The 14,307-nt window shown below is 56.5% G+C and overlaps 5 protein-coding genes and 1 non-coding gene across 6 annotated transcripts in view; 2 read left to right on the top strand and 4 right to left on the bottom strand.

Moving 5' to 3' along the window:
• Positions 1–2,114: 2,114 nt before the first annotated feature.
• VDAG_20183 lies at positions 2,115–2,186 on the bottom strand. The gene has a single exon. It is a non-coding gene; the product is annotated as a tRNA-Cys (tRNA).
• Positions 2,187–5,766: 3,580 nt separating this feature from the next.
• Positions 5,767–6,147, bottom strand: VDAG_06699 (uncharacterized protein; the record flags this gene model as incomplete). Its single annotated transcript, XM_009659403.1, has 1 exon — positions 5,767–6,147. One exon carries the CDS (start codon positions 6,145–6,147, stop codon positions 5,767–5,769), a length of 381 nt encoding a protein of 126 aa, XP_009657698.1.
• Positions 6,148–7,586: 1,439 nt separating this feature from the next.
• VDAG_06698 (uncharacterized protein) lies at positions 7,587–8,996 on the top strand (the record flags this gene model as incomplete). The annotated part of the gene is made up of 2 exons (XM_009659402.1): positions 7,587–7,930; positions 7,985–8,996. The coding sequence occupies 2 exons, from the start codon at positions 7,587–7,589 to the stop codon at positions 8,994–8,996; spliced, it is 1,356 nt and encodes a 451-aa protein (XP_009657697.1).
• A 1,407-nt stretch (positions 8,997–10,403) lies between these two features.
• Positions 10,404–11,495, bottom strand: VDAG_06697 (uncharacterized protein; the record flags this gene model as incomplete). The annotated part of the gene is made up of 3 exons (XM_009659401.1): positions 10,404–11,174; positions 11,320–11,349; positions 11,421–11,495. 3 exons carry the CDS (start codon positions 11,493–11,495, stop codon positions 10,404–10,406), a joined length of 876 nt encoding a protein of 291 aa, XP_009657696.1.
• A 651-nt stretch (positions 11,496–12,146) lies between these two features.
• On the bottom strand, positions 12,147–12,893 carry VDAG_06696 (uncharacterized protein). Its single transcript, XM_009659400.1, has 4 exons — positions 12,775–12,893; positions 12,668–12,710; positions 12,504–12,534; positions 12,147–12,373 (listed from the first exon to the last, which is right to left on the bottom strand). The coding sequence occupies exons 1-4, from the start codon at positions 12,808–12,810 to the stop codon at positions 12,280–12,282; spliced, it is 204 nt and encodes a 67-aa protein (XP_009657695.1). The 5' UTR covers positions 12,811–12,893; the 3' UTR covers positions 12,147–12,279.
• Positions 12,894–13,203: 310 nt separating this feature from the next.
• VDAG_06695 (mitochondrial large ribosomal subunit protein) overlaps positions 13,204–14,307 on the top strand; it is a gene marked incomplete at both ends in the record, with an annotated part of 1,484 nt that continues 380 nt past the window's right edge. Inside the window, 2 exons of the mRNA XM_009659399.1 lie at positions 13,204–13,243; positions 13,326–14,192. Of these exons, the coding sequence (XP_009657694.1) occupies positions 13,204–13,243; positions 13,326–14,192 (907 nt within the window). The remainder of the gene's footprint in view (positions 13,244–13,325; positions 14,193–14,307) is intronic.

The following is a 14,307-nucleotide window of genomic DNA, read 5'->3' as shown; positions in this document are numbered from 1 at the left end:
GTTGGGGGACCACGTTATGGAACCGTGCAGGACGGTTCGTGACTGCACGTGTCGCTCGGAAAACCATGCCGAGTGCCACCGCGTAAAGCGAGCACCAAGGCGTGGGGAAGGACCGATAGCTCCCCGGGATTTGCGTATACATGACACGACCTTGATCACGGCCATCTACTTGATGGTCCTGGTCCAACTGAGACATGAGCTTTGTGTGCTCCCTTTTGATCGATGCGTCTGTTGGGTGTTGTTCCTGGTGTGTTTGTCTGCATCGTGTTCCGCACTATGGATGAGCCTTTTCACGGGTTTGGTTCGTTAGGACTGCTTCGTTCGCCGGGCACAAAATATATGACTATTGATCCATCACCATTCCAGTAGTGCTCTTATCGAGATGAAGGTCTCTGGCCAAACTTGATCGGCATCCTGGGATGCAACGGTTTGCCGGAAAACTGAAGCGAACTTCTCATGCGCCGTGTTGAGCCTGTGCCGGCGAGGTGTACCTCGTCCATAAGGTACACAGACCTGTTCCTGTGCTGTTTTTTGAGCTATTTTACATGGATGTCTCTTGGCCATGGTTCTTCTGGCAGGTTCGCGACAAGGAGCAGGGTGTTATGTCTCTGTCGGTGTACATGGCAGCCGATGCTCTCACCAGCCTCGTCCCCGGCAAAGGGTATGACGTGTTCTAGACTAAATCCGGCGGATATGAATGCAGCATGCGATTGAGGTTTTAGCAGACTCTGGTCCTCGAGGACTGGCACGTGGGAGGCAAGCATGTTCTCCGTCTAGCCAGGCATGTCCGCCCACACCCTAAGTTCGGAAGTGAGTCCTAGGCACGCTCAGTCAGAGAGGTACTCTCTTGCCCAATGACTGGCCACTCACTCATTCACAGTGTGGTCAGAAGCGCGATCTACAATCTGCGCCATCAGGCGGGCACGGGAGAGCGGCCATTCCTCGACGATCGATATAGAGAGGAGCGGATAGCCCAGCTCTAGGCCGCTCACTATATCATTCTCAAAGTCAATGCCTCGGCCTAGAATCTTCTCGAACCTAGCGAACTTGGCTAGATCCGACACGAATGGCTATTCTTCCTGAATAGTATCTGGAAGGATGGCGGAGGATATCTAAGTAACCTATTTACGGCTGCTGCTATGACGGAGAAAGGCAAATTCACGCGTGCTATCCGCTGCCAGAAATATGGCGGAGCTTGTCACCGTTTGGATGGTTCGGTCTCGGGGTGTATATCGGGCAGTATACTAGCCACAAGGCCTGGCAGTCTCGTCTTAACGACGCTTTGCCTGGAGTCCATAAGCGTGGGAAATTGATCGCAATACAACACCAAGATCTTTTGACATCGTGAGACCAAAGTTTCTAAACACACCTTTCGGGATTCAGCAACGCGTGGCTGCTTGATGACGTTGACCACATTGACCTCAAGCCGTGGACATGACAGTGATGCATGGCGATGAACAGAGGGAGCATGCTTGGACACACGACAGAAAAATCATTGAACTGGCTAAATAGTCCGGTACTCACCGCCTGGGAGACTCACCACGTCAGATCAACATACTCCAGAAGCCGCGATATTGCTGGCTACGGGCAGCCACATGCCTTGACGATGTAAGAACTTGCACGAATCCAACGGTCCCGTCTGGCTTGACCACCCAGGGGGTATGGATATAAATCGTCAAACAAAAGTCCTTGGCGCACTCGTCAATGGCCGATTTGAACCACAAAGCGTCTTGTTTGCCGTGCATCCATGACGAAAAGGGTCGTGGCTCCGACATGCGGCAATCAGATTTTGCAACAGAGGGCATCCTGACAACCACATTCCTGATGATATACCACAAGAACAAGAGTCGCAATGAAGCAACACATTCTATTGAAACATTCAGACTTGAAACTAAACACATCACTCACCACGATGCGAAATATCCTACCGCGGAATATCGACTGTCTACCATATCATGAGCCTAGTTACCCACCTACCTAGGTACCTAGATACAGCAACGGCCGCGTCACGTGGAATCTATGTGTTCGTGTGTAGTCAGCAAAAAATTGCTACCAGGCAAATCTGCCAAGATTCTGCATGATGGAGTGATCATAAGAGAAAGGGCAAAAAGAGAAGTTTCGAAGGCGATTTGAACGCCTGACCTATCGGACTGCAGCCGATTGCTCTACCCCTGAGCTATCGAAACTTGCTGCTGTGCTTGTTGGAGAGAGCACGGTTGTGCAAGCATATGACCCCTAAAACACAAGCTTTACGGACCAATCATGGCGGGCCCGATGTATCCACATTCAAGCAGCTGGCTTGCTAAGGTAAGCCATCATGGACAAGCATACCGCACCTTGCGCACTCCTTCTACTCCAGGTGTTGAGAGTAGATAATAATTCGGTCTTGAACGTCAGATGCGACATTCCATCCACACCATCCACATACAACTCCTTAATTTCGGGGGCCTGGCTGCGCCCGAAACAAGGCCTCACCGCATCCAAGACCTTCAAACTCAGCCAGGCCCAACCTGTGGGTGTATCCATGATCGTTGAGAGGCGAATGCCTCAAGAGGCCACATCATCCCATGTGGACTTGGCGATGCCGCCTGTGCGACAAGTCAGCCTCGCTAACGTGAACTCCTTGAATTACAGCAATACTTGTGCAGAGAGCGTCACTCCGTGATCCGCAACATCAACTTTACGGCAAGATTGCATCACACGAATCCGTACATTTCGGTTCGTTCGGGGCCGACCCCATCGCGTGAACCCGAGGAGTCGGCCAATAATGCGATCCGGAACTGCGCAGAGAGGAAACCCGGTGAATTTAATTGTGGACGATCCACGCTTCTCTGGAAGGGCCGTTGCATTGTGCTGGGCCAAGAAAGGCGGGGAAAAGGAGGGGACGGTTCTCGTGAAGAGGAGGGGGGCATGCGACGACACGATGATTTGCATGGTGAGTATGCGCCTCTTCAATGTGGGTTCGCTGGGGTTTATGGTTCCCAGGACATGCGGGTGGACATTCGTCACGCCTTTGGCAGTGATACAGCTTGGTAACAGGCACCGCCAACTACGTATCGTGTCGTTGTAGTTGAGGTCTGGAGTGACCTTGCGATTCTCTGTGAGCGTGCCGCTGACTTTTGCGCGTCAACACTTCCTTTGCGGAGTCCGGACCACTACAGATCAGGAGGAGATGACTGAGATGAGTGCTTGAGGTGCTGCGGTGCCCGCAACCGATGCCAGAGGGTAGACCCGGGGCCGTTGACCTCTACAGTCTCACATCGGAAAGAAGGAACGGATCGGAGACCGCCGACATTCGACGAGCAAACAGCGGTCACTCATGGCCCTTGAGGCCATCGGCTGCCTCCCACCCTCTCTGTCTCTTCTCTCATTCGCATTGGAGTTCTGCGTCGTGCCCACCACTATGCCTACCCCGTCTACCCCGTCCATCAAGGGAAGGCAATCGAGGCGAAACCCACCTTGCGCGGTTTCGCCAGTTGCTTTCCCCTCCTCTATCGGTCACAATCCCCTCCCCTTTTTTCAGGGTGGGTAGTTTACCCACATGTCTCGATCGTGGAGGTTCTGGGCTTGCTCCAGTTTAAGACGAGACGACGTGATTGCTCATCCGAGGCCCATACTTTGTAGTATATAGTGTGGGTTTCTGTGGACTTTGGTGGAGTGCGTTCAAGGCGACAGGCAGCCATGTATCTTTTGTGTATTGCGCGCTTTGACAGACGTCTGCAGTGTGCCTAGTGTTGATGGCGGTCAAAGCTGCTGATTCCAACATGATCGTTGCCGGGGTGCTGGGGAAGGCGCGGGTATCCCACAACCAGCGCGATTTGTCGTTGTAGTTGCGATAAGGGAGAGTCAATATTGAAGCAACATGCTTCAGACGACCCAGCTGGAAAGACAGGAATAACGGTGTGACGAGACATGTCGTCGACGCACCCCGAAGACGCCATGACCACATTGAACTGGGCATGCAGGACGGGGAGGCTCGGCGTGGATGCCCGATGGCGTAGCTCAAGTTGACACAGCTAGCAAAAGGTAGAATGTCGTGATTTTTCGGCCTGGCGACCCGGAAAGCGGCAGCCAGGTCGATCAGGAGGTGATCATTTTCCAAGACGGATGCGGTCGGTGCGCTCACTCGAAGAATGGCCGGCGGCAAGCGTGCCTAGCGAAAGGCGCTCCTCACAAACCTGAAAGAAAAGCATGCCACGGCGGCAGCTGGCACATGAAGATGCCCTCCCTTTCAGGATTGATCGACAAGACACCGAGTCGGCGGCGGGCTGTGAGAGCTGTCGGTGTGCAGCCACTACGACGTGCCCGGGCTTGCCAGTCGCCAGATTAGGCTGGAGGTGGAAGTCCCGAGGGGCAATCGGTGTCAATCTGTCAAGTTCAAAGATGAGATGTCGATCGACTTTCACCTGTCAGCCGGTGTTCCATGTGCCAAGCAGGAAAACCGGGCAACCAACGTTTTGGGTTGCAGAGGACACACCAAATGCCCGCACAGTTTGAGTTGACTGCCCGCCTGCCTGCCTGGGTGATACAACCATACACCTTGACGGATAGATGGGCGTGCTCAAAGTCTGACATTGGCTGTTTTTAAACTCTTGCATCTGTATTGCGCCTATCATCAATGTGTTGTCTCTGTGACTTGATGGGCTATTTCCTGTGCCGAGTGCGTACGCCTTGGGGGTTTTCTTTTCTTCTTCTCTTTCTCGCGCTTTTTTTTCTCCGACAGTGGTGGCAATGGCGACAGGTCTGGAGAACGTCGGGTCATATTCCATCGGCGACATGCTTGGGAGGCCAGATTGCTGGGTCAGCGCGTGGAGCGTGGATTCTGAGCTGAGGATACGAAGAATTGTGGCGCTGGTGTGAGCGGTCGACGTCCGTTGCCCGAAGGCTACCGGCCCCGGCGATCGGCCGGGGGGGTGCACTTGACACGGTGAAACGGAGACGCAGCGAATGAGGGCAGTTTTTCCCCTGGGGCTGCCTCAAAAAGGAGCGAATGAGGGCGAGTTTTTTTGGTGGCACCCCCTGTTCCTCCGTCTCGCCTGCCCGGGTGAATCGTTCGGACCGACGCGCTAACGACATGTTCATGTTGCAGGTGCAACCTGGGACGGTAGCCTCTGACTGGTTAGAAGCCCCCGCGGCAGGCCCCTCTCACAAGTGACGTCAGAGCGGAGCAGAGATGGACCCCATTATGTGGGACCCTTCATCGTGCAGGACTTGGCACAACGACGACTCGTGCAATCAAGGTTCAACGAGGACTCGCTTTTGTGGAACGTCATCTCTGATGGATGCCATCAAGGCTGACGGCATCAAGGGCATACAGGGAGCCATTCGATAAGGGTCTCCTCTGAGCGAAACACTGGTAGCAAGCATTCAGCACCAACTATTGGGTATCTTTGAGACGTCAGACCCCTCATCTGCATGAGTCGCCAGCCGCGCTACGACATGTACCCTGGCCCAAGATCCAAGTTAGGCTGTACATGTACTGGCGAAGGACACCAGAGGACTGCTCACCGGTAGGGAGGTTGCTTGGTATATTCAGCGGCATCGAGCGGGCGTCTCAAAGCCAACCCAAGACCCGCCAAGCCAAGCGTGACTGTCACCTACAGCATCACGACCTCATGCTGCAGCAACATGGCGCACACCAGCAGACGTCTGCCTGCTTACCTGCTTGCCCGCCCGCCCGACCGCCCGCTCGGGCGCTGAGGGGTTGAACGGTGGCTATGGTAGATGGCTGCGCTGGTACGGCATTCGGTCAAGTTGGGGTCCTGGCTATCGCTTGACGCCGTTACACCAGATCCAAGCCGCCCGTCGTGCCGCCATGCGCCCTGCATCCTGCAGCGCCAGCCCAACCCCGTCAGCAAAAAACGCCTCTTCCTTCACATGTGCTTGCGGCTGCCAAGATGCCGGGGAATTTATTGGCTGTTCGCACATCATCAACACCACACCAGCCCCCACCGCCTGTCTCTGCCTGCCAGGGACCCGTGGACCCCCTGTAGCCACCACCTCACGCAAGCACTGCCCTTGCCATCGCTCGAATACACCACTGCTGGCCGGCATCCCCTCCACCTCGGCCTGTTCCCCAGGTACGATGACGGCGTTGATGAGCCAGACGGCATCCGTCTGGCAAGTGAGCGGGCACCGCGAGTTCATCGAGACGAGTGTTGATGCCAGCGTCACTATCGGCAAGGCGTCCGGTTCCCTTCATTCGTCACCGTCCGTTCTGTCCGATCCTTTTTCGCTGCTCACGGCTGACGCCGAAACCTCGACGCTGCAGAATCGAAACGGCCGGTGTCCCTTTTGCGGCCGGCTTGACCCTACTATGACGACAAGGATGCTAGTTCAGTTATCTACAAGTTTCCTTGCGTTCCTGTTGGCTTGGAAAAGCCGCACAATTTCCCACTCTCCAACCACGCTTAAGCCGAGCAAGAGAGGTCGAGACATATCAACATGGAACTACATGGTATGATAGGGGCCCCTCAGAGGCACAAGTACCGAAATGCATTTTGCGGCAAAAGAGGACTAGCGGCCCTGGTCGAACCATCAGTCTGTCAACCTATCAGCGCAAACGACATGATGATGTAGCTTTTTCCAAGACGCAAGGCCGTGTGTCGCTGTTTCGTCGCCATTCTCGCGTATCCACCTCCAGTGTTGGCGAAAACGGGGCCGGGCACGGCGCCGTCGACGACTTTTATGGAGTTTTTTTTTATGGCACCTCCGAGGCATTGATTCGCACACCCGTCACTGTGCTTTTCTTGTCTCGCATATCGAATGGAATGGACCCTTGAAACTACCCCTCTAGCTCCTCCTGGCTTCCCTACCTAGGCAGCCAGGCCGTCCGTCCCGCTTCTTTTGCCATCATCCTTGGCCTTCCCTCGGCCTCCTCTCGGGCCACCACTCGACTCTGTACTGTTTTCACCTCTCTTGGCTGTACTCAGCCCTTCAAACAGGGCAAGCCCCACAACGGCCGCTGTTTAGCTCGCCTTCGTACAGAAAAAGGAGGCATTTCTTTGTCACGTTTTTTCTGGAATCTGTGGAGCCTTGCTCACCACGATGCCCCACCTCCTTGTGGGACAAGGCTGTGGGAACTTGGGTCGCTTCTTCTTGGGTTCCCGATGGCAACCACCTCCGCATATCCACGCAGCGCGGCGCTGCATTTGCATGAGTCGACACACAGAGAGCCCATCGGGGGATCGCTGACGCCAGAGGTACCTTCCTCTGGAACCTCAGTCCACGCCAGGCACGGGGGGGTGAAAACACCTCGTTTTGCCTAGTTTTTATGGAGACTTCTGGAACAAGGACGTCAGACTCGAGCGAAAGACAGAAGAGGCCCTCTCGATGGTGACTTGAAGACGGCGTGGCTGGCCCTGGCCTTCTGGATATATAATCCTCCTCGGCCCCTCCACCAAACAGGTTGTGAATCTCGAGTATCAGCATCAACAACCCATTTCTTCACCTTCTTACCTCAAGACGGATATCCTAGACCCTTTCCTCTTGATCTATTCACATTTACAACTCTCACATCTAACCCACCTAACCCAAACCCCATACCATCCACAAAAGTTGATCCATACCACCCACCTACCGCCAGCATGTCTCTTCAGGCTCCCCGTCCTTCGCTCCACCGGCTCTCGTCGACCGGCAGCTTCATCGAGGAGATCACGGCCGCTCGCAAGGAGCTCGAGGCCATGTCCATGAGCAGCCCCGACTCTTCTCTGCCATCCTCCGGCGAGATCTCTCTCAATGGCAGCCCCGCCATCGGCAGCCCGGCGAGCGCCCTATCTCCCATGACCCCCACCCTCCACGCTCCCGTCGCCGACGGCTTCGCATTTGCCTTTGACATTGACGGCGTGCTCATCCGTGGCGGTCGCGCCATCCCTGAGGCTGTCGAGGCTATGCGGTTTCTCAACGGCGAGAACGAGTACGGTCTGAGGATGTAAGTTCATTCTGATGCCCTTGTCCTACGCCCTTGCTAATGAACATGGTCCAGTCCATACATCTTCCTGACCAACGGTGGCGGTAAGACTGAGGAGGAGCGTTGCCGCGACCTTTCCGCACAGATGGAGATGGAAGTGTCTCCCGCGCAGTTCATTTGTGGCCACACCCCCATGCGGGAAAAGGCCGAACGCTACAAGACTGTCCTCGTTGTCGGTGGTGAGGGCGAGAAGTGCCGACAGGTGGCTGAGGGCTACGGTTTCCGCGACGTTATCACCCCCGGTGACATTATCAAGCACAACAGCGCGACAACACCTTTCCGCAAGCTCACCGAGGAGGAGCACAAGAACTCGCGCGAGCGTGATTTCTCCGATGTCCCCATTGAGGCGATCTTTGTCTTTGCCGACTCCCGCGACTGGGCTGGCGACATTCAGATCATGCTCGACCTTGCCATGTCCAAGGGCGGCAAGCTTGGCACTCTCAGCGAGACTTTCGATGAGGGCCCCCCCATCTTCTTCTCTCACAACGATGTCGTGTGGTCAGCAGCTCACGACAACGTTCGACTCGGCATGGGTGCTCTGCGCCGCATGCTCGAGGTCATCTTCAAGGACGTCACCAAGAAGAAGGGCACCCTTCACACCCATGCCTTTGGCAAGCCCCAGGTCAGCACCTTTGAGTTCGCGACGCGTCTTCTCCAGCAGTGGCGTCGCCACCAGCACGGCTTCAACGCGCCTCCCGACACTGTCTACTTTGTCGGCGACACCCCCGAGAGCGACATTCGCGGCACCAACACATACAACGAGCACGCGGACAACGACTGGCACAGCATCCTCGTCAAGACGGGCGTGTACCAGGACGGCACCGAGCCCGCGTACAAGCCCCGCGCCACCGTCGACACGGTTCTTGACGCCGTCAAGTACGGCCTGCAGTGCGAGCTGCGCAAGCGCGTCGTCAAGGGCCTCCGCAAGGACGTCTTTGGCGAGCAGGCGTGCCTCGAGGCCCTCCTTGGCAAGGACAGCGCTGTGCTGACGCCCCTCGAGGAGCGTGAGATGCCCATCCTGGCTTAAAGATTGTCTGCATCTTTCATTTCTTCACACACGCGCGCACACACCGAAATTGGAATATTAGGGTCAAGCAGCGTTCCTGAATAGGACTCGGAACGCATTACGAAAGCGTCATTAGCATGCACTACTCTTCGTGAGGGTGTCTTCTTTCTTTTCCTTTTGTACATTGGCTGGGCGGGCATTTGATACCATGGGCGTACATCATCATTAGAATGATTCTGGCTTTACAATACACTGCATCGAAATATTTGTCTGCTCCGTCCCAAAGTGATATTTATCTCTATATTCATGTGATCTAATGCTACCTGCTACCACAGCATCTCAGCCCCCTGTGGGCGTGTCGTTCCAGTGGTTGAACCCCCTGAGGCTCAAAAGACAGGGTCCCGCCACCAAAAAGCATGCCGACGTCATGACCTAACCCAATCTCACACCCCAAGTGCCGACCCTCCCATGTGCACCACCACCGTGCAAGATTGCGCGGCAAGGGGGCAGAGAGAGAAAAAATACTCAGCGAACAGTTCGTCCATTCGGAGTGGCACAGGGCGTCACGGCCCGCCGATCATAACGTGGTTTCGGCAAGGCTAGCGGAATGGTGCTGTGCTTTGTTTTTTTTCTCCTTCCTCCTCGCTCTAGTCGCCGAGGCCGTCCCTTTCGCCTTGGGGCTAGAAGGTGTGTCCGCCATCTCGGTTTTGCGCGCTGGCTCGTTTCGCAGGCCATTATCGAGCGCAAAAGAAGGTCGTGCTGATCCTAGGGTCCCGACCATGGCCCCCCTGTCACCCTTCACTTCAGGCTTGGTACAGGCAGCACGCAAGGGCAGATGTGCGTCGGCGGCTGATGGTTGCTCTGGTGTGGGCGAGCGAGGGACGCACGCCGCCGTCATCTCGCCGAACGTCTGACGGGGTTTTCGCCGTAATGGCACAGGACGCTAGGCTTCTTGCAATCGCCGTGAAAAAACATCGGGGCAGAGGGCCTCTTGGCGGGGAATCGATCTCGGCGATGAGGCGGACCCATGCTAATGATGATGATGATGGCGATGGCGATGGCACGGCGAGATGCCCGGGTCAGAGAATCTATAGGCTCGAACGCTGTCTATGCAACTTTAGTTCTTGCTAGACAGACTTAAGCCATCGGCGACATGTGGTCTAGCGGCTTCGGCCATGAGATTAATGTTGGTGCGAGAGCATGGGTCGTGATCACTGATCAACTGACAGTGCGGTACATCGCTGCTTGCCTGCCTGGCACTTCTAACCTAACCCATCCGCCGTCATAGATTCTTGGGAATATGCGTGGCGGCCTCGTCGACGAGTGCTTGGCCACTCGTACCAATGTTAAACCACCCTTCATGTGTTCGCCACAGTCGATGCTGGTGCAAAGACTGGACTTGACGTGATGCTTGGAAGGCTGTAAACCCTATCGATGCAATGGAGGCTCATCTTTCGCTGCTGCCGCGCCCTTCTCTTGGAAGACTATCGATCCCCATGCGCATGAAGCCGTCCATGGTGCCTCATCCACCGCAGCCTGCCGCCTCTCCCTATCTGCCAACACCTCTCCGACGCCAGCACCCAAGGGGAAGCCGCGTACCTCATCGCGGTCGACTCTCATCCAGCCGCGCCAGCTGGCTGTGACTTGCACGCTACTGCTGGGCCGGCCGGCGGCGGACGAGGAGCCGGTGGTTGCGGCCAGGGGAGCGCCGATGACAATGGTTCCCCACCATTCACGGGTCCTGCTGTCGTGACGGCCGTACAGCATGCGGTGTTCGGCGGCGGCGATAACGTCCCGGAGGTGTTCTATGCTGGAACGTGCTGGGCGGTAGACATGCACGTGGCGCAGAGGGTCATCAGTGTCCGTCTCGATATCGTGCTTGTCGTGATCAGCATCGTCATTCGGTCCGCTGCCGACTGTCAATCGTGTGGCATCGAAACGGTCTTCGAGGTCGATCACGACGACGGTCTTGAGATGAGGTGCTGCGATGAGAGTGGATATGAGAGCGTAAATGAGATGGAGGTATCGACCGGTCAGTTGCAGTGGTGATGCTGGAGCAGCCTGCCGCTGGCGGGCCACCAAGGCGTCGAGGCCGGGGATGGGGTACGAGCTGTGAGACTTATTCACATTGTGGGTAATGGGCTTCGATATTGTCGTCGTATTTGTTGCGTCAATTGCATGACGAAGTTCGGCAAGAATCTAGACGATGGGTTGTGAATTAGCCAGTTGTCTTAATGGGACATCCGAAAACTGCCTCAGGCGGAAGACGCCGTAGTAAAGTCCGACGACACTTCACTCATCCTTCTTGTGTCATGCTCTCCGTCCCCATCACGCCGCCTCGAACAAATCCTTGCTTTCGCCACGGCCCAGCCATCTTGAAAACGATCGCACTCGAACCTCGTCGCACTGTTCATAACGTCAAGCTCAAGCAAATCAAGCTCTCACCTCATCAAGGGACGTCTCCTCGATTTCGCCCAGTACCCGTGCTCCCGCCCGCGCCTCGGCAGACACACTATCCATCAAGGACCGGCAATGTCACCACCGTGCCACGTATTTCCAGTCTCGGAGCTCCCGGCACACGTCCAGGCCGACGTCCGGGGCCGGAAACGAAAGCTTGATGGCGACAGCGGCGGCGGCGGCGTCGACCTGTCCAAATGCAAGCTGCGCAGCCTAGCCCAGTATCATTGCGAGATTGAGCAGCCACAGACACCCAACAGTCCCGTACGGTGCTGGGCGGTCAATCGCTTTTTTCGAGAGTATGTGTTGCCTTGATTGCTTGCTCTGCCGCGCGGTGGTTGCATTGATTGACAGTCTGATGTGTAGGTGCAAGGACAAGAAGGGGACATTCTCTGTCGAGACGACGGCGTGGGAAGGCACCAATGGGGCGGCAGTAGGGGCCGCCGGCAGCGCGACGGCTTCACATCAGCATCCTGGGACGAGCGTTGCTGACAAGACTATGTATTCCTTCTATCAAGATGATTAACCTTGACATTTCTCCTTGAGCCTTGTAAAAAGTATCCCTGTGTGTCTCCCTGGTCGTATCGGGCACTGCATTCCTGCATCACATCATGGCACACACGGTTCCGTTACACGACCCTACCCCCAATGACCACAATTGCGACCCAGACTCCTCGCGAAGCATCAGAGGGGTCGATAACGAAACAAAAAGTAGGTGGTCCTCAAGCTTGTATTGCTGGCAGGTTATGATACAAGGTCGTCAGACCCGCGACTTGTCTAAATGCCACAGCGACGCAATCCTCATCTCTCTCTGTTCATCCGCCATCCTGTTTCCTCAATGCATTCTCTATGCCTGGGCACCGCGCTTCTCGGCCTTCTGCTGCTCGAGCTTGGTGTAGTAGTTGTCGCGAGCGTGGGTGCGAGGCATGTGGTAGCCGTACCTGTTGTAACGTACATTGGTTAGTCTGCCGTTCTGTTCAATTGCACAGCTGCAAAATGGCCGATTGTTCGTGATTTGCATTCGTTCGTTCCTCGCCGTTCGTGACTTAGGTCGGGGGAGGGATATCGTACCAGTAGGCGTTGGCCATGGCGAAGCCGAGACCTATCGTATCCAAAGTCAGTCATGACGTTGCGGGACGGTGTTGCACTCCACAGACAGCCCGCGGTCGCTTTGCGACCGCAGAAGACTATCCTGAGGAGGCGAGCGAAACCGGTTGGCAGGATCTGTCACTCACCGAGGCCGATGCCGAGGTCGAGGACGAGGTTTCGTCGCAGCATCTTCAAGTCCAGTCAGTTCCCATCCCATCCTTCCGGCGTCGCCAATTCACGAGGGGAGACGTACGCCCGTGATGGGCTTGAAAGCAACAGCGCCGGCCATTGTGATTGATGTTCGTGAGGTGTTGGTAGGGTTTCGTGGAAGGAGCGGCGATTGCGTGCAGTCGAGATGATCGGGCGTCGGGTGGTGCTGATTGCAGCCGGCAAGCTCTCGAAAATGGCCTGACGATATTCGCGCTGAGAAACCGACTCACGTGATTGATCAATTCCCGGACGCTCGGTCATTCAGGTTTGGCACATTACCACTACCACCAAGGACAAGTCGGCGGATAAACCTCGGCGTCCATGTGCCCCGTCCAGCCTTCCACCCCCGTGCCTGGGTTGACGCGAAGGTGCAGCAGCATTGGAGCTTGTTAGGCCATTTTTTCTCAATTGGTATCAAGCAATTGAAGCTGTCGCGGATCGCACCCCCTCCGAACAGCCAACGTCGCCCAGCATGAGTGCCCACCTCCCGAGCAGGAGGATAGCTCTATCTGGTGAGTTTGACTGTCCATTTCTGCCTTGCATACGGCCCCATCACCACTGGCTACAGCATCGCTAACGACTCCTTTGCACCAGCGCACTCTACGCTATCCTCTCTGGCCACCGGCGCCCCTTCGTCCCAACGCCTCCTTCCTCTGAACCAGCGCCGCACCAAATGGTCCCTCCCTAGCCTCTTCGGCCGCGGCCGCAAGGCCTCCGACCCCGGCAACCGCTCCTCGGGCGGCCACGACCTCGACGACCCCAAAGTCCGCCAGCGCCTCCTGGCCGAGCAGCAGCAGACCAAGGCCCCCGCCCTCTCCGACTCGATCTTCCAGGATGAAGTCGAGGCCGCGACCTCCGACTCGCTCGCCGCGCGCACCAACGTACCCGACGGCGCCCGTCAGGCCACCCCCGCCGAGGCCGCCGCCTGGCGCCTCGATCCGGACCCCCGTTCCCGCGTCCGCTGGGAGCGCAAGAGGGTCATCCAGATGGTCCAGCGCCAGACAGCGTCGTCCGAGCCCTCCGACTATGCGCGCCGCGTCGAGCGCATCCGCCAGACCGAGCGCCAGATGACCCACAAGTCCCCCTTCCTCGAGACGTCGACCAAGAAGCTCGTCATGCTCGCCCGCCAGATCCAGGGCAAGACGCTCCAGGACGCCCTCACCCAGATGACCTACTCGAAGAAGAAGATGGCCCGCGAGGTCAAGTTCCAGCTCGAGGAGGCCCGCGACTTTGCCGTGGTGAGCCGCGGCATGGGCCTCGGCAAGGCGGGTGCCGCCCCCGGCGGAGACAAGGATGCTGCTCTCATCAAGATCAAGACAAAGGACGGCCAGACGCTCAAGATTACGGACCCTTCGAGCTTGTACGTCGCCGAGGCGTGGGTGAACAAGGGCCCGTCTCGCAACCGTCGCATCGAGTTCAAGGGCCGAGGCAGGACAGGTGTCATTATCAGCCCGTCAACAGGTGCGTTTATCTCCTCTCTCTTGAACATTTGGTCCCTTGTGGACTTGCCCTTGCAATCTCTTGGTGCCGAAGAATTGAAATTGACGATTGGTACCACAGGCATTTCGGTCGTTTC

Source organism: Verticillium dahliae, genomic scaffold (genome assembly GCF_000150675.1).
Source record: "Verticillium dahliae VdLs.17 supercont1.14 genomic scaffold, whole genome shotgun sequence".
Classification (NCBI taxonomy): Eukaryota; Fungi; Ascomycota; class Sordariomycetes; order Glomerellales; family Plectosphaerellaceae; genus Verticillium; species Verticillium dahliae.
The sequence above is the reverse complement of the archived record's forward strand: the minus strand, read 5'-3'. Positions and strand labels throughout refer to the sequence as shown.